The sequence below is a fragment of the Microcebus murinus genome, chromosome 4 (assembly GCF_040939455.1).
Source record: "Microcebus murinus isolate Inina chromosome 4, M.murinus_Inina_mat1.0, whole genome shotgun sequence".
NCBI classification, from domain to species: Eukaryota; Metazoa; Chordata; class Mammalia; order Primates; family Cheirogaleidae; genus Microcebus; species Microcebus murinus.
The window spans coordinates 77,879,412-77,900,255 of NC_134107.1; the positions used below are offsets into that span (position 1 = coordinate 77,879,412).

Consider the following 20,844-nt stretch of genomic DNA (forward strand, 5'->3'; position numbering starts at 1 on the left):
AATATTTAGCTCTAGTTAATGATTTGCATGCTGAAGTAGTCAGTTGGAAATGTACTGATGCCTGCAATTTACACTTTGAAATGCATCGAAAAGTAAGCTGGCTGGCTGGATGGATAAAGGGATAGGATTCACAGGTGAAGCATGTGAGATAAAAACAAGTACAGTAGAATGAAATGTTAATGGCAGAAACTTGGTTATATATTCAGAAATTTTTATATCAAAATATTGAAAGGAAGTTAAGAATTTTAAATTTGACCAGTCATGTAAAAAAATAAAGTCACTACAGGCCTTTGATGGAGGCAGATGGCACAGTCAAGAAGGGCACAAAACTGAATATGATAAAAATGAAATGATAATCTAGGACAGAAATAGCAAAATCCCGGATTAGTGTGTGGCAGTAGAAATAAAGAGGAATATGATACATTGGAAAAAGTGCTCAAATTTGACCCTAGGCTTTTAAAACAAACAGAAGCCAACTGTATAAATAATACTTGATGATTTTACTTGAAAGGAATTGTATCTCAATATGTCAGCAATGCAAGAAAAGAGAAATGCAGATTCAATGAAGAAATAAAGTGAGGTCAAAACAAGTGGGGCAACTTACCACCAGAGGCCTACCTTCCAATAATTGGGGTTGAAGAATTAAGAAAGCAAAGCCAGACTGATCCATTAGGTTTTTCTGCTTTCACATAGAAATACTTTTGGTAGAGAATAAGTTATACAACCCTTAGATATGAGAGGAGAAGTTCACTGCTAGAGAAATTCCCTGGAATACATTAAACATTTTCTCTTACTGGGCCAAAATAATGTTACCAACAGAGTATCCAACCTGTTTCCAATCAGATGCATTAGATCCCTGTCTGCCTCTGAGCTCTGGCTGTATCAATAGGTCTGATTGATTACACAACATTTAATACAGCATTTAATCCTTTCACACAGAACAACATTTAATACAACATTTAATCCTTTCTTACTATCAAGAAGAGTCATTAATCTTATTAAAATCTTACTTATAAAGAAAAAACCCACAAGATTCAAATTTATAATTCTATTTTTAATTCCTAATATATAATCAGGTTGGTTTTGCTCTCTCCCAACCCTGATTTTCTTCCATGCTCTCTTCAACAAATTATTTTCAAACTGCTCAGTAATTTTCCATGTGACTTTAATCTCCCTCTTCCCCCCCCTCCCACCTCCCTCTTCCTCTCTCTCCCTCCCTTTCTCTCCACTCCCCCTTCCCAGGCACAATTAGGAAATTACTATAAAGGAAATTCAGAAGCCTTGACCTGGAAGTTGGCAAGTTTATGAGTCAATTTTCACAAGGAATGATCAGATGGTAGAAAAACTGGAAAGAATTTTTCTGAAATCTGCAAAACACTAAATAATAATTATCTGAAAGGAAAAAATGAGTCTATAAAAGTTATAAACTATCCTCCCCAGTTTCTTTATATAAATCCAAAAGAAAAAAATAATAAACTTACTTTTCACTGGATAATTCTAAAGAAAATTATTTACATCAATTATATTTTATTTTACGTTTTATACAACTTGACTAACAAACCACAAAGTGGGCAAATGAACCACACACACAAAAATCCTAACAGGGTAGATCCACAGACTGGCATGTGGGATAGATCTTATTGGTTACACATTTAAAAGTACATCCAAATTCGAACACAGGGAAGCCCTTTCTTTTTATGACACAGTCAAGAACAATTTGGTTTTCAGATGAAACCACAATTACCAAAAACTGGACAAGATTACATCACCATCGATGATTCAACAACAAGAAGGAAGGATGAATATCTAAAGAAGAACTGTGTGGAAAGCATCATTTCTTGCCATGGGCTGAGTTGTGCCCTCTAATAAAGAAGTTGTTGAAGTCCTAACTGCCAGTACCTCAGAATGTGACCTTATTTGGAAATAGGGTTGTTGAAGATAGAATTAGTTAAGATGAAGTCACACTGGAGCAGGGTGGGCCCCTAACTCAGTATAAGTGGTGTCCTTACAAGGAGACGGCCATGTCAAGACACAGGGGAAATGCAATGTTAAAATGGAAGCAGAGATTGAACTGATGCATCTACAATCCAAGGAACACCAAAGATGGCTGGCCTTCACCAGCAGCTAGGAAAGAGGTATGGAACAGATTCTCCCTCAAAGCCTTCTTGGTTGGCAGGACCCAACCCTGCCAACACCTTGATTTCAGATTTCTAGCATCTATACCTGTGAGAGATAATTTTGTTGTTTTAAGACATCCAGCTTGTGGCACTCTGTTACAGCAACCCTAAGAAACTAATACACCTAGTATCAAGAAAAACTTTCAAATTTTAATCTTAAAATACAAGCTGTTCACAATTGTCAACATTTGGAAGCAACAAAAATGTTCTTCAGTAGGTGAATGGATAAACAAGCCATGGTACATCCATACAAAGGAATAGTATTCAGTGATAAAAAGAAATGAGCTATCAAGCCATGAAAAGATATGAAGGAAACTTAAAACCATATTGCTAGGTAAAAGAAGCCAGTCTGAAAAGGCTATTTATACTGGATGATTCCAACTACACGACATTCTGGAAAAAGTAAAAGTATGGAGACAGAAAAAAGATCTGCGACTGCCAGCTGTTCAGACAGAGGGAGAGAAGGACAAGTAAGTGGGGCAAAGGGGATTTTTAGGGCACTGAAACTATTCTAAGTGATACAGTAACAATGAATACATGCTGTTATACTTTATTAAAACCTATAGTATACCACAAAGCATCAGCCCTAATGCAAACTATGGACTTCAGTCATGATAATGTATAATATTGGTTCATCAATTGTAACAAATGAACCACACTAATCAAGATGCAAATAATAGGGGAAACTGGGGTCAGAGGCAGTAACGTAGAAATTCTCTGTACTTTCCAGTAAATTTTTCTGTAAACCTAAAATAGCTCTAAAAGAATAAAGTCTAGTATTTTTTTAAAAAATACAAGCTGTGGGCAGGGTGTGGTGGCTCACACCTGTAATCCTAGCCCTCTAGGAGGCTGATGTGAGCGGACTGCTCAAGGTCAGGAGTTCGAAACCACCCTGAACAAGAGCGAGACCCTATCTCTACTAAAAATAGAAAGAAATCCATTGACCAACTAAAAAAAAACATACATAGAAAACAAAAATTAGCTGGGCATGGTGGCACATGCCTGTAGTCCCAGCTACTCAGGAGGGTTGCTTGACCCCAGGAATTTGAGGTTGCCATGAGCTAGGCTGATGCCACAGCACTGTAGCGTGGACAACAGAGTGAGACTCTGTCTCAAAAAAAAAAAAAAAGGCCGGGCGCTGTGGCTCACGCCTGTAATCCTAGCTCTTGGGAGGCCGAGGCGGGCGGATTGCTCGAGGTCAGGAGTTCAAAACCAGCCTGAGCAAGAGCGAGACCCCGTCTCTACTATAAATAGAAAGAAATTAATTGGCCAACTGATATATATATATAAAAAAAATTAGCCGGGCATGGTGGCGCATGCCTGTAGTCCCAGCTACTCGGGGGGCTGAGGCAGAAGGATCACTCAAGCCCAGGAGTTTGAGGTTGCTGTGAGCTAGGCTGACGCCACGGCACTCACTCTAGCCTGGACAACAAAGTGAGACTCTGTCTCAAAAAAAAAAAAAAAAAAAAAAAAATACAAGCTGTTCCTGAAACACATAGATAATATGTCAAGTATGTAATGGTTCTTGACAAGATACCATCAATTCAATAAATGTTCTTGCATAAATAAATCTGGTAAATATTAATAAAAGTTCCTTCTCTTTTCTGTAAAAACCTCTACAAGAAATTTTGTATATCTAAAGAATAACACATTATTATATACATCAGTGTAGTCATATTTTACTGCTTCCTCAATTCCCATATTCGATTTACTTACAACTCCTATCATGTCTCTTTCATCTCCATTCCCATACCCCTAACATAACCCCACTTTTTCATGCCCATTGCTTATCACACTAGCCCTATACTTTCTGATGTCTTCTTCTGAGGTATACTTCAGAGGTCCTCAAATTTTTGAACTTCAACACCAGTCAAAATGCAAATAGAACTGTAGGGGATTGACACAGGGCTGCAGATTTTTTTTTATTATTAGTATTGAGAACATTTAAATAACAACTACCATCTATAACAACATCATTTCATTAAAAAAATAAGATTTTTAAAACCAAAAAGTTAGGATAAAATCTTATATTAAAGGACATTTCTTTATATTAAAGAATGGTTCATAATAGATTATCTACCAAAAACAAATAAAATAGAAGATAAGTAAATACAATATTATCTCAATTACTTTCATTTTGCCTCACACCAAAGAAAATATCATCATGAATTGGCCCAGTTAACGCACTGGTTTTAGACGATCATTATTCATTTAGTGCTCCCAACACTCCTGAAAGATAAATAGTATTCTTAAACCCATTTATAAATGGGGTAATTGACTCTTACAGAAGTTAAGCAACTTTTCCAAGGTGATAACATTCAGGCAGCTTCATATACATTATGTTGATATGTGTGTGTGTGTGTATATATATATAAATCAAATCTGTACTTTACCAGACATTATGCCATTACTCTAATATATGCCCTTCATTAACTTTTACTTGGAAATATTCAGCCTCCAAACCTGTCTCCTTGTTTCTATTCCTCCTGCCACTAACTAATCACCTGTTTATGTACTCATAGCCTCTTCTATCCCTCCACCCACTATCCCCAACAGGTGGGAAGTTATTATTCACACTGTTCTATCACTGGATTTTTAACCTATCTTGAACATCTTTCATATCCACACATGCAAATCCACTTCTTTCAGGCCACGTATTCAGTTGCAACCATAAAAATAACTTAAATAACCATCTCCCCCACCCCAGCCACTGAAGGCATTTATGTTATTTCCAGACTTTTGTCATTACAAGCTTGAGATTCATCTTGTCAGATTTTAACCATATTATTTACGGAATAAGCAAGGATTAAAATTTGAACAATATTGATTTTTTCTGCTTAAAAATAAGGTATGTCTTTCCATTTATTTAAGTATTCATTTACGTTGCTCAGCAGAGTTTTAAAGTTTCTTTATATAATTTCTGCATATTTCTTAATTTTATTCCTAGATGTTTTATAGTTTTAATTGTAATTATAAATAGAACCTTTCCTCCCCTCATGTTTTATAAGTATTTTTGCAAAAGAAACCTATGAATTCAAACAAAATTTTGCCTTTTAGTGTGCCTTGTAATTTTTTGTTGGAAGTCAGACATGATGTACTAGGTAAAAAGAACTGAGGTAAACAGGACTTCAGTGATGTGGTGGCAAGGGTGGGGGTGGGAGAAAGGGAAACAAAGGAAACATTCTATGGCCCTGTGGTTCAGCCCCATGCTCCTATCTTTTGGTGAGCCTGTTCCCTGGGCTGTGACATTCACGAATGCTTCTCCATTTTCTACCCAGCCCCCTTAGGTAAGACAGGATGGCTAGTGGATGCTCGAGTTTGTATTTCCCTTTCCCCATGTAGAAAACTAGAGAGGGCTGCAGTTTGACATTTCCCTTCCTTCAGGTCAGTTAGGCTCTGACAAAATCCCAGTAGGTTACACTCTGGTAAAATAGTTTCTTCTGCCATGTTAAGAACAGAATGCTCTGGGTATATTTCAGAATGTCTGCTTTTTCCTCTCTCCCTGCAGGAAGCAGGTTTTTGTCAATCTTCATTGTGAGAATTTCGTAGAGCTCCTGATCGTAAAACTCACAAAAGTAGTTTTACATTCCTCCTACTTTTGTGAGACTGGGACCCCTGGAGTTTTTAACTCTCAGACTTTTCCACACTGAGACTACAGCAATTCATCAATTACCATTTAAAGTCTTCCTACCCTGCTACTTGTTCCTGCAAAGGTCTCCACTGGTGGGTTTCGCTCCTGTAAGTGGTGATTCTATGTATCTGCATGTCTCTCTCAATCAGCTATTTGCCCTGTGACAGTGGCAGATCTAAGAAAGGTTGTTAATTTTTCAACATGTTTAGCTTTTTATTTGTTATTAGAACAGAATGATAACTTCCAAGCTCTTTGTTGTAACTAGCCACCTGATTAAAGTCTTTCTTTCTAATAATTTTCATTTGATTTTCTTGATTTCCAGGTAAAAATACTGCTTATCTTGTCTCTCTTTTCAATAATATGCCTCTCCTGTATTTCTCTTAACTAATTTCATCAGATAGTACTTATAAATAATACTAAATAACATGGGCATGATAATAGGCATCCCTGTCTTATTCTTTAATGGGATTATTTCTAGGGTTTTAATATTTCAATATTAAGCACAAAGTTTACATAAGTATCCCCTATTCCTTTCTAACTGAAAGTTTTTTAAATCTCAAATAGAGGTTGAATTTTGTCAAATGCCCTTTATTAAGTGCCTTTCTATATATATAAAGATGATTATATGGAACCATCTATGACTTATAACAAGTTATACCAACAGCACTTTTACTATGCTTAGTCTGAAATGTCTTCTCCAGCATTAGCATCATGTTAATAAGTGATCCACCTAATTAAATATCCTTTAGGCACGTAGAAAGGAAACTTTTCCTTATCTCCTCACTATCACTGAATAGAGGCAATACTATTCCTGTTGTATCATGAGTATATTAGATATACATAGACATCTTTCATACTTCCTAATTTTTAAATAATCTCTACTTATGTTTCTATTATAATTATTTGGCTCTTTTTACTAAAATTTTTAACACATTCAGAGCTTTTAAGCCTTAAGGGGGTTGATAACATCTGCAAAATATTTATAAATCACACCAAAATAATTACAAACCAAATAATCCATGCTATATCCTACAAAAGAGAATAGGAGATATGACCCTCCTTGCCTACTAGCCTAGACAACTGCTGATATCATAACTTTGTGGTGAATAGAGATGAGGAATTTTTACTCTGATACCCAATCTTGTACCTGTAAAAGTTCTCAGTAGAAATTTCTAAGGAAAAGAATTTCTGTGTAACAAATACTAACAGTAATTATTTCTAGGTGGTAGAAGTACTGGTGATTTTAAATTTTTCCTTAATCCTGTTTCTATTTCCTGTTTATACTATATTTCCAATAAATTTTTATGAGATTATATTACTTTGATAGTAAAAAAACCCCTCAATGCTATTAAGAAACAAAATTTTGTAAACAAGAGTTAATGGTAACTTTGGAGAGAACAGTTTCAGTAAAATGGGAAGATTTAGAATTTGGATTAATGTCATTTCCCTATTAAGAATGAAAATAATAAAACAACTCTGAAAATGTTCAAACGGATTTGGGTAACTCTTTGCTAAAGGAGATGAATTAGTGACTGGCTTTCTTGTTCTCTTCCAAAGTTTCTTCATATAATTTAATTTTTTTAAAGTTTTATCTGAATATCTATGAGAAAAGATCATAAGAAGATCATAATGGGCTGCAAAGATCAAAAATCGGGCTAGTGCTGTAATTAACAGGCTGACTGTGACTCATTTCACAGAAAAGCAGAAGGAAGTACATTCCAGATGCATGAGTCAGTATGGATGGAAGTGGGAATGAGCACACTATGTGTAAAAGACTGTAAGAAGAATCTCTCTAGAGCTGGGGTTAGTTTGGGAACAGGTGGGGAGCAAGTGATAGCTGTGACAGGACTGATAGTGACAAGCCCTGAATGTAAGGAATAGAAGTCTGCACTTTGTACTATAAGAAAATAACCCCTTAAATTTTTAAGCAGGGGTGTGACATTATAAAAGCAATGAAAGAGGAAGATTAACCTCACAGTATTGCATTAGCTGAATTACAGAAAGGCAAGCCTATCAAACATAAGAACTAGAAGACTATAAAGAATGAAAAGTAAAGGGGAAAATGAGCATTTTTAAGAGATGACAATTTGATAAAGAGGAAAATAATATTTCTCATTCTCTTCCACTAATTCAGTCAACAAACTTTTCCTGAGTACCTAGTACATTCCAGATCCTGAGTTTTAAGGATACAACAGGGAACAAGGCAGTTATGTCCACCCTGAAGAGGCTTATGTTAATACTCTTTCATTTTTATTTCCAGTAAATTTATTTTTCTTTAAATTCTTGTTTTTATAAACACTTCCCAAGCATTTTTATAAGGATTTAAAAATATTTTTGGCCAGGCGTGGTGTCTCATACCTGTAATCCTAGCACTCTGGGAGGCCGAGGCGGGCGGACTGCTCAAGGTCAGGTGTTGGAAACCAGCCTGAGCAAGAGCAAGACCCCGTCTCTACTATAAATAGAAAGAAATTAATTGGCCAACTAATATATATAGAAAAAAATAGCTGGGCATGGTGGCACATGCCTGTAGTCCCAACTACTCGGGAGGCTGAGGCAGAAGGATTGCTTGAGCCCAGGAGTTTGAAGTTGCTGTGAGCTAGGCTGACGCCATGGCACTCACTCTAGCCTGGGCAACAAAGGGAGACTCTGTCTCAAAATAAATAAATAAATAAATAAATAAAAATATTTTTAATTTCTATTAACTTAGTTTGTAGACTGCTTTAGAATGGTATGCCTTCTCTGTTCCCTAAGCTATGTTTTCATCACAACAGTCACTGATTGCTTATTGATGCTATAAAACTATGTATCTCATGACACAGGACTGTATATACCTGGAGGCACCAAATTTCTCAGTTCAAGCTCAGCTAACTCATAAGCTTAACATAATGACTGACATTTTCCAAGAAAGTTATTGTGAGACAAACTACCAAGAAATTAATACAGTTTGGAAATTATTTAAAAATCAGCCTACTACTTAATTACATTGGAAATATCTTAAAATGGTTTATTTTCTCTCTTTCCCGGCCACACTCTTCACACCCCCCTTTTGGGGGCAGGACTGATAGAAAATTAGTAATATATTATACTTAAATAAGAAAAAAAACACAAAAAATTTCAACTATATATATGTCTATAATCAATATATAGTATGTTTTATGTATTTACATAGACAGCTAGATTGATATCAGTATGTTGTAGAATATACAATTTATTAATCTATTACCAAATGATGGACATTTATCATGTACACAAATAATGTACAGTGGAAATCTTTGTTTAAGTCTCCTGGAATAAATATGTGAGTTTCTATGTTAGTAAAACTGGAATAGCTAAGAATAGTGAGCTTTTGTAGATACTATCATATTTCTCTCTGATGTGGCTGTTTCAGCACTGTACAGGAATTTCCATTGTTCTACTTTTCAAATAATGCCTGGTATTATCCTAATTGTTAATTTTTTTAATCTGATGGATTTTTCTTTGTTGCTTTAAAAATGACATATCCCTGATTATAGTGAGGTTTAATATTTTTAAGTATATTTAACTATCTGTGTATATACTTCCTTGAATTTCTTGTTCATATCCTTTCTCAGCTTTCTATTCAGTTGCTTTTTCTGTTATTAACTTGGAGATGTTCTTTACATATTTTGGATACAAATCCTTTATCAATTACATGTAATCTTTGTAAGCCTACTTTCCAAAATATGATTTCTCTTTTTAGTCTTTGCATATAGAGTCTTGTGTCATAGTCAATAAATTTTACCACAATAAAAATAATAATCTTTTTTTAATGATTAATACTTATAGGTCTTATTTAAAATATTTTTCCTGATATTGTAATACCAAAAAGATATTTTCATACATTTTCTTCTAAGAAATTTTAAAGTTTTGATTTTCAATTTTAGATTTTTAATCTAATAAATTCAATTTTTCCATATGTATGAGGTAGGAACCCAACTCCTTTTTTTTATGGCTAATTTAGCATTGATTACCAAATAGTTCATTCTTTCCCCCACTGATTTGTCACACCATCTCTGTAATATACAGAGTTCCTACAAACACAAGTCGATTCCTAAACTTGACTGATTTATTCTTGTTTTAATTACTTTAGCTTTAACCCTAATTGGGTGAATCCCGCCACTTCATTTTTCCTCTTGTGTAATCTTGACCTTTTATACTTGCATATAAATTTTAGGATCACCTGAAATCTTGCAAAATTCTGCAAAACAAATTTTTGAATTTAATTTTTTTTATTTTTATTTTTCTACCATTTTGTTTGGGTAAATATTAATTTTTTTAGATTATATTCAAGTAACAGGTAGATTTAAAAATATTTTACATCTCCAGGTTATAGGAATAGACTAGTCATCCATTTATTTAGATACTCTTTTAGGATCCTTAATACAGTTTGATAACTTTCTCCATAAAGTTCTTACATATTTTTTATTAGACTTGTTCCTTAGTAATGTACTTTTGTTGCTCTTGTAACTGGAATCCTTTTTGCATCACATTTTCTAAATATTTTTGCTAAGGTACAGGAGCATGATTTCTTTTTTAAAGTTATCTTGTATGCAGCAACAGTGCTGAGCTATCTAATTAGTTCTGGTAGTTTGCATATAGATTTTCTTAGGTTTTCTATATAGACAATCATCTATAATAATAAAAATTTTGTTTCTTTCTTTCATTTCTTATATCATTAATTTTTCTTTTCTCTCTCTCTCTCTTTTTTTTTTTTTTTTTGAGACAGATCTCACTCTTATTGCTCCGGCTAGAATGCCATGGCATCAGCCTAGCTCACAGCAACCTCAAACTCCTGGGCTCAAGTGATCCTCTTGCCTCAGTCTCCCAAGTAGCTGGGACTACGGGCATGCGCCACCATGCCCGGCTAATTTTTTTCTATATATTTTTAGCTGTCCAAGTAATTTTCTTTCTATTTTTAGTAGAGACAGGGTCTCACTCTTGCTCAGGCTGGTCTCTTGAACTCCTGAGCTCAAACAATCCACCCGCCTCGGCCTCCCAGAGTGCTAGGATTACAGGCATAAGCCACTGCGCCCGACCATTTTTTCGTTTCTTATTTTACTGGCTAGGACTTCCAGAATAATATTAAATAAAAGTGGTGATAGCAATCATCATCATGTTTCTAAGTTTAAAGGAAATGCCTGTAACATTTCATCATTAAATATGAGGTTTCAACAACTGTGTTGTTTTGATGGATGTCCTTTATCCGGCTAAAGCTGGTTTTTTTTTTTTTACAATCTAGGTTCTTATAAGTTGATGCTGGTAAAGGAGGTGGTGGTATTAATCATAAATAAGTGCTAACTTCAATCATTTTTTTTTTCTGGTCATGTGTGACAGGCACTGTTTATTGCTTGTTTGATATATGCTCTATGAGATTTAACTCATCCTGAATAAATCAGCATATTTTCAGTACATGTCAATATCACAATCATGGACACCCTCTTGATATGAAATAACCTGATTATCTCTGGCCTTTTGTTCATAAAGAAATATGCATAATGTAACAAAAATCCTGAAGAGATTTTGCCTAGTTTTATTAAGCCTATTAAATATTTTAAGATAAGGCAAAGCATTAAGTACAAAACCCAAAATATTATACCCTTTATCTCATATATGTACATAAAATATCTAAAATAAAGACATAAAAGAGAGAATGCAATTCCATTTTTATAGTCTCAATTGTAGACAAACATTGACGTAAGTGCCATTTCACAGGCTTCACAAAGAAAGGAAATACTACATAGCTTGACTTTTAATTTATCTTTCAATCACTACCATTTGTGGCACATACTTTAATTAAAGCCCAACGTTATATAAATAACAACTAATAAATAAGTAGAGCTGGGCATTTAAATTTTAAAATCCTATATTTAATGGGATTTATTCTGCAGGGAGCAAATATAAACTACCAGACATAGTTCCCTGGGTTCTTATTTCCACTAAGTGGCAAATATCAGAAATATGTTCTACTTAAAGAAAGACTAATTTTAAAACTTGTAAATAGGCCACGCATGGTGGCTCATGCCTGTAATTCCAGTACTTTGGGAGGCTGAGGCAGGAGGATTTCTGGAGGCCAATAGTCCAAGGTTAGAGTGAACTACCATCAAGCCACTACATTCCAGCCTGAACAACAGAGCAAGATCATCTGTTTAAAAAGAAAAAAGATTAGAAATAAATTATTTTTTAACTGTATTATTAAAAATTCTGTATAAAAGAATTCTACTTTTTAGCTTTAAAATGAAATCAAGTAAGTTTTACTGCCAAGTGAAGAATAAATGAAGCAAAGTGAAAACACTCTATGTAACTAGGAAAAAGCACAATTCAAATTACAAAGCTTGAATTTGTGCTAAATTTTTCAGAAACACATCTACTGGATTATCTATATAAGACCTTTTTTCAATAACAAACTAGCAAGGCAAAAAAAAAGTAATACAAATATAAGTCCACTTGAATAAACAAAAGTTCAAGGTATCAAGACTAGTTCCATCCCCCAATCGATTTTCCACTCTGTTTTATTGATGCAGAGGCAACAAGTCTTGTTTGAATACAAAATCCTTAATAAAAAAGGTTTTCGCATATAGCTGTTAATCTACTAAGATACTATCCTTTCAAGAAAGTGCCATTTACAGTACTTATAGCAGAAAACCTACACAATATTTTTAATGAAATTATATTAGCCTTTCAATGCATTATGTTCTCCACACTTCTATTTTAAAGCAGTTACTAAAGGAGCTTATATAAAATGTGAAGACTCCATGCAGGGAAAAGCAATGAGGCTATGTGGAGAACTGGAAGCCTAGAGGTTAACCAACTTCAAATCATCTGTGAATGATGATTTCCAAAAATACTATACCAAAGCCCTCAACACACACAGAGCCAAATCATGGTCAGTAAAAAGCAACACACAGCTGTCTGCAGTTAGTTTCACCTATAATTAACACACTACCATTTTATGATTGCTAAAGGTATACACAGTAAAAGCAAAACATCATCAATTAACAAAATTGAGAGGAAATCAAATTTTATTACAAAATTTTTTTTATGATTATTTAGAAAAGCATTTCTCATTCATTAAAAAAGACTGAAACCCACTATTTTCATCCCCCCATAATGTATAAAAGATATTCCTTATTAATTAAGAAATCTCACTTAGCATTTGAAAAAGCTTAGCAGCAAAATTACGGGAGGATCATGTCTCTTAGAAATGTGCTATACAGGAGTATGACTGACCTGAGGCAAAATAAGGGCAACACCTAGCTGTACGCTGTTAAGAACAGGATTTAACTCACTCCTTCCATTAGGTTTCTCATTCGTCAAATGGGAATAATAGTAACTGTCTCACAAGATTGTTGGGAAAGCTAAAAGAGATGAGGCATGTAAAAATATCTATCATAGTAGCAGGCTAGATACTTTTCAACTATTAGGAGCACATGCTCCTTACCCCACCCCACCTTACAACCCCCAAAAAGGCATACATACATTTGAAATCAAGCTGCACTTTTAATATACTGTTACTCATTCATCTGCCTACAAAAATTGAAAACAAGACTATAAATCAAGCAAATATATACTTAACAATTAAAGATATCTTTAAAAAGGAGGAAACAGAGTAATGAATAGCCTAACATATTAGTTTTCTGTTTTTCTCTGACCCTTTAGGCACTCTAATATGGAAAGGACAGTAAACCTTTATTGCCTAAAACCATCTTCTCCTTAATTTAACAGCTCTCTGTTCATTCACTTAATACAATTCCCTGAGAGTCCTGCTAAGTTGTGAAAGATGTTGAATTAGCAAGGCACTAATGGGGATATAGAGAAACAACTATCGCAGCATAGAATTGATATACAATTTTAACAGATTCCCTGTGTAACCTAGCGCTAAGGTAGTCATATAATACAGGACACTTGTGTCTCACATTTAACCTGAAGGAACAACCAGCATAAAAGAGGCCTATTCCAGACAAACTTGCATGTATGATCACCCGACCCATAATATTATCTTCTATGATACTTACAGGATGATCTTTTCCTAAAATTTTTTCTTTATTTCAGAATGTTACAGAGATACAAACGTTTTGGTTATATGAATTGCTTTTATACAGTTTGAGTCAAAGTGACAAGTGTGTTATCACTCAAACAGTATGCATTATACCCATTAAGTGTGAATTTATCCATTCCCTCCTCCCACCTAACACCTGCTTGATTGCCACTGAATTTTACTAACATATGTGTACATGAGTGTTGATCCATTAGTTCCAATTTAGTGGTGCATACATGTGGTGTTTGTTTTTCCATTCTTGCCATACTTCACTGAAAAGAATGGTCTCCAGTTACATCCAGGTCATTACTAAAGGTTCACGATTTTTTATGGCTAAGTAGTATTCCATGGTATACATATACCCACATTTTATTAATCTGTTCATGTATTGATGAGTACTTGGGTTATTCCCACATCTTTGTGATTGTGAATTCTGCTTGCTACAAACATTTGAGTGTAAATTTCAAAATTATCAAGAAGTGTATAGGCCCTTAGTGGATATTTATTAATGTAATGAATAAGCAAAACTTAGATACCTATATATTTTTTAAAGAGTAACAAGTTAAGGAAAAGCAACAACAGATTTGTCACCATTATTGTTAACAATGAACCCTGCCTTAAATGGATATTATGATTCAGGATAATAACTAGTGATATCGTAAAGCCTTCATGATTAGCACAACATATATCCAGATTATAAAAATAAGCATTTATAATTTTTACTGATGTTTAAAATCATGTTATACCCAATCTAGTATTTTATGAAACTTCACAAAAGGTAATGCAAATATACAAAAGTCTTCATGATGTTTCTAACTTGTCTTATTATATTTGTGGAATTCTGTTTTGAAAATGGATGAAAAATATATATGTATTCTCAATATATGCTTAACAGCAAATGACTTCATTCATGAAAACAATGCTTCAGTTAAAACTGTGTAAGTGTAAACACTAAGAAAGCAGCCACTTAATAGGAAAAATGATCTGAAGTGCTCTCTCCATGTGAACATGTTACAAGGAGAAGACATACCCTCACCAGACACTGGATCTAGCAGTGCCTTGATCTTGGATTTCCCAGCTTCCAGAACTATAAGAAATAAATGTCTACTGTTTTTAAAAAAAGATTATGAAGTAAGGTTAAAGGGTTAGCACCACACATGAAATTGTTTTTCTCCATCATTTATAGGCAAGAGGTTGTAGAAAAGCAGATAAATCCAGAAATGTACAAAGTGCTACAGAATATTGGTGATATGGTTAATTTCAAAGAAACAAGACCCTGAATAAATGAAGGAGTACTTACAAACTCTAATGAGATGTGTAGGAACTACCACACAGTGTTTAAGTGACTGAGCTCCTGAACTGGACTGCGTGGGCTGGAACACTGGCAACAGAATTTATTAGCTATGTGACCTTGGCATGTTACTTAGTCTCTATGAGTTATTATCATCTGCAGAATGGTGACAGAATTGGTAGTTTTACAAGAGATAATTCATGTACAGCACTCTGAACAATGCTTGGCACATAGTAAGTACTCAATAAATGTTAGCTATTATTGGCCATTATTATTGAAGTAACCATGAAGATCTTTCATACCATAAAGAAATTCATTAATTATCTTTTGGCAAAGAACATAAGTTATCAACCTGAGAGATAAATTACATATTTTCTTTTACAAATAAGTAAGCATTCCAAATTTGCTGGCCTGTTCTATTTTATTGACTGAGGTCTATGAAAACACTCTATCAATATCTGCTTAATTAAAGGTTATATCATAGTGTTAGCCACAAATACCTAACAAAAAGTACTTCAGCAAAGTTTTAAAATAGTATACATACCCTCAAATCAGGAGAAAAGTTGTCTGCAGAAGTTGAAATGGAATCTGATGATACAACAGAAGCTGATTTTGTATGCACTGAATTCTCTGAATGAGAAGTGGACGCACTACAAAATATAAAAGTACAGTATGTTTGAAAAATGTGAGCTTTAAAGACCAATTTCAGACATTTTATTTAATATAACTCCATTATTTATTAAAACTTCTATTGCCAAGTTGTGCTACCTACTTTTCCTATTTAATCTTATCTCTAAATGTTTATATTACAAATTCTCTATTCCTGCAATGGGTGGGTCAAGTGTTCTTACCACCCAGGTTTCCTCTGTACAGACTTTCACAAAACCCATGAAAACATTGCAGCCTAATTCCTTCTTTTTATCCATCCATCCATTCATTCATCCAAAGGACATTCACTGAGTGGTTCAATGAACAAAACAACTATATCAGGCACTGGGATTTGGAGATGAATATGATGTAGTCCTCATGTTCAAGAAGCTCACAAGCTTACAGCAAAAATAGACAAGTAAATAAATGGTGCAATGTGATAATGACTCTACACCTACATTCATACACACAGACAACACATACAGCTTTGGAAGAAAAGAAAAGGAAGCAGCTAACTCTAGCCAGGAAGTTCAGGGAAGACTTCACAGAGAAGATGATATTTGAACTGAGTCTTGAAAGATAGGAAATTGTCAAGCTGACAAACAGGTAAGCAAATTCTAAAAACAAACAAAAGGCACTGCGAAGATATGAAGTATCAAAACACACAGAACACTTGAAAAACTACAAATAATTCAACAGTGCTTGATGTGCATAAGTTCAATAGATGACGCTGGAAAGACAGACCGGTCATGGTAACTTGGATCTTCCTACCATATCAAATTGTATACTTTAACAAGCCTAACTAACAAGATATTTAAGTTTGACTTAAATATCCACTTATTCCATTATACCAAGTTGTCACGCTCTATAGTTACTTTTATTTCTGAAATTGCTATAAAACTTTCAATACTTGATCGCATACTGTCTTTTATTGTTTGCTGACTCCAAATATGTACATTTTGTTGCACTCACTAAATTTTAAGTGTCCCAAGAGCAAGAATTGTCTTTATTGCTTTATTTATTTTCCGCTAAACCTACTTCAGTGTCTGTGTATACTGTTAACCTACTTTAGTGTCTGTGTATACTTTTAACATGTATTATGTTGTTAAACTAAAAAACATACTGACAATATGCCACAAATTGAATGATTGATATCATTTCCTTTCATCAGTAAAAGAATATTAAAATTATTTAAGGTAAGAAAATCAACGGTGGAAAAAACCTCAAACACTTTGAATTAAATCTTAAAGTTCAGATTTCAAAAATATATTTTTCTAGAGCTCCATACCCAACATATTAAGTCTCCTTTATGCCAAAAGTCAAAATTTTTTCAACTTCATGTTGGGTTGTGATAATATTTAAAACTACATTTTAGTTTTAAAATAAACCCATCCATTATAAATGATTATAAACCTATCTATAACAATAACTAAATTATTTATACAATATGAAAATCACTTCCCCAAAAATGAAACTGTCACTTAACTTCAATGGATGAAAAATGGTATTCCAGTGAGAATGCATCACAGTATTTTTTCAAATGCAAATGCCCCTTTATTTTCCTTTTTTTTTTTTTTTTTTTTTTTTTTTGAGACAGAGTCTCGCTTTGTTGCCCAGGCTAGAGTGAGTGCCGTGGCGTCAGCCTAGCTCACAGCAACCTCAAACTCCTGGGCTCAAGCGATCCTTCTGCCTCAGCCTCCTGAGTAGCTGGGACTACAGGCATGTGCCACCATGCCCGGCTAATTTTTTATATATATATATCAGTTGGCCAATTAATTTCTTTCTATTTATAGTAGAGACGGGGTCTCGCTCTTGCTCAGGCTGGTTTTGAACTCCTGACCTCTAGCAATCCGCCCGCCTCGGCCTCCCAGAGAGCTAGGATTACAGGCGTGAGCCACCGTGCCCGGCCCCCTTTATTTTCTATATGTGGTTATTTGTTTATATCCAATAACCTATAATATTATACAAAAGAGCAGTCATAAGAAATTGTACTATCTAGTTTTATAATGTAAAGAAAGAAAAACAGATAGGCTGATAATGTTTTTCTTTTTTGGTAGCTAACTTCTGACTGATGAAATGCCATCTGCATTAAAATAACAGGTAAAATAAACTTCAGGCACACTACTTTGACAGATATTATTAGCTTCCTGCTCCAAACAAATTCCCTTTTTGTCCCTGACTTTGACCAGGGCAGTTTGTGCCCAGCCTAAGATGACAGGCTTGCTTTGGAGGGACACGTGACAGAATTTTAGTCAATGAGATTTAGTGGGAAGTCTGCTAATGGTTATAGAAACCATGTACTTTCTTTATAAAAAGGAGCAGAAACAGCAGGGCAGTCCTTATCCTTTCTTACTTTCTCTTGCCTGAAATTAAGAATGTAAAGGTTGGAAATATAGCAGCCATATTATAAACATGAGAAACATGCTTGGCTGCTAAGGACAGGGAGCCAAACAGGATGAGCATATGTCCTGAAAGCATCATTGGACCAACAACTCTTTAACTGTGGAATTCCTGTTACGTAAAATAAATGAGTAGGCCAGGTGACATACGCCTGTAGTCCCAGCTGCTCAGGAAGCTGAGGTGGGAGGATTACTTGAGCCCAGGAGTTCGAGATCAGCCTGGGCAATATACTGAGACCCTATCTCAAAATAAAAATAAAATAAATACTATATAAATGAAAATTAAATAAATGAACTTCAATTATTAAAATTACTATAATTGGCCGGGTATGGTGGCTCATGCCTGTAATCCTAGCACTCTGGGAGGCCAAGGCAGGCAGATTGCTCAAGGTCAGGAGTTCAAAACTAGCCTGAGCAAGAGTGAGACCCCGTCTCTACTAAAAACAGAAAGAAATTAATTGGCCAACTAAAAATACATAGAAAAAATTAGCCACGCATGGTGGCACATGCCTATAGTCCCAGCTACTCGGGAGGCTGAGGCAGTAGGATTGCTTGAGCCCAGGAGTTTGAGGTTGCTGTCAGCTAGGCTGATGCCACTGCACTCTAATCTAGGCAACAGAGTGAGACTCTGTCTCAAAAAAAAAAAAATTACTGTAATAGAGCTTTCTATTCTATACAAACACAATTCTAACTGATATAGCAATCAACACCTAATAAAGTGTATTTGGAGAAACTTCAAATGTATAGTGCTACTTTATATGCATATGACCTTCTGAGAGAACAGAAAAATCTCCCAGAGGTAATAAAACATGATTCAAAGTTATACGTACTTTATTAACTAGAAAAATAATATTGACGGAAGGACTACTGTAGCATGTAGCATCAAGAAACACGATGGCTCTTTAGAACCAAAGTATAAAGTAAATAAATCTAAGAGAAATAAAATAACAAACAAATCCAGGTACTGCAACTAATACTTTGCAGTCTCATATTTGAATCAGTTTTTCAAGCAAAAGTCTGGTGAAACAGCCTTTAATTATTGACTTCTCTTTTCACACACACATAAACATGGGTAGATATGTAGATCTATAATGTTATATTTGAATAAGCACTAATGTATATTTCAAAATAACCAGTCTACAAAAGGTTTTAAACTCCAAGCAAACAATGAGGAGCTGAAGGGGGTATAGGAGTAAGGGATATATCATAGTACAGTTCTTGTGATTATGGCAGAAAATACACACACACACACACACACAGACCAGCAGAATTGGTGAAAATTTTCCTGGTATAAACACGAAGTTTTTATACCTAAGGCTACTCAGACTGAAGGTGGCCACAGGCATGCTGTAATGCAGAGCCCTATTTTTCACAGTTGTTTTTTTCTTCTGTCATACTGGTTTTGTGCATGCTTCTAATCACCATGGCTACTGGTACAACACACTAATTTCCACTGCTTTTTTTCCATTTCTCCCTTGCTCATCTTGAAGTCAAGCTCTCTGTTTACCTTTTATGAAATGTTCTACAAGCAAGCCCTGTATTTCCCGAAATTCATGCCCTTGCTACATGCCATCCCAAAATAGAATGCTCCTTTACCCCAATATATTTATTAACATCCTACCTACCCTTTAAGATCCAGTTAAAAAACTAACTTCTCTAAGAAGTCTTCCTCAGGTCTTTCAGCTGGAGCTAAACACTCAGTCTTCTATACTTCCATAGACTTTGTATATAATTGCACTTAACACTGTACAAATTAGAGAACTTCAGTTACATGGTCACCTCCTTTTTAAACTATAAACTGCTAGAGTAAGAATCTTATCATTGGCAAGGCATTTGAACTTGGAGCAACGACTGCAGTCTATTAACCTCATTAAGTAACCAATACCACTTTGGTCCTCAAATTTCCTAGCCCCACAAATATCCCTACAGTCAAATGAAATATTCCTGTTATACTTGTCAATCTAAGTTTCTCCTTAAAATGCCAGACCTTCTAGTCAATTCTGTTACATATGTTCATTACCATATTACTGTTCCTCCATGCACCTTCTCTGTCCAAGTCTTCCTTCAACTACTAACTCTCTTCCTAAGCTTCATACTTATATATTTTTCCATAATGAATAATCACCACTACTCACTGCCCAACATCTTCAACTGGATTCTTCCCTCTACCTCTCTGCCTCAACTGACATCCCTCCCAGGAATCCACTTCCCTGCAGCCTTTAACAGAGTAGACTCTTTACTTTACCCACATCTAATAAAGCCCAAAGATGAAATGAGCATTTTCTCAGGTCAACTGTCATGCTTTTACACTAGTGTTACTTTCCCACCTTGGTATATAAAAGCCTTCTTCCTCTCAGTGGCTCGTTAGTATACAACCTCCATGTAACTATCATCTCTCCACATTTTAATCACTCCTCCTTACTCATTAAGGGTTTCTGTCATCTGGCTCACTTTTTTCTCCAACATTTCTTTCTACTACAAAACTGCCAACATCATGGGAATTTTACTGTCCATAATGATAAACTATCAACAACATAGCTCAAAATCCCTCAATTCTGACATCTTTCATCCACATTCCCACTTAGGCAATGTGCATCTGTAGTCACATCTTGGACTTTACCATTTCAGGGAATTACTCTGCCTCT

At 34.8% G+C, this 20,844-nt stretch overlaps 1 protein-coding gene across 3 annotated transcripts in view; it reads right to left on the reverse strand.

The window, feature by feature from the left end:
• Nucleotides 1–20,844, reverse strand: part of MTMR2 (myotubularin related protein 2) — a 102,684-nt gene that overhangs the window by 54,119 nt on the left and 27,721 nt on the right. For all 3 annotated transcript variants that reach the window (XM_012743903.3, XM_076002452.1, XM_076002453.1), the window contains one exon: nt 15,697–15,802. In XM_012743903.3, coding sequence (XP_012599357.1) covers nt 15,697–15,802 — 106 coding nt within the window. The remainder of the gene's footprint in view (nt 1–15,696; nt 15,803–20,844) is intronic.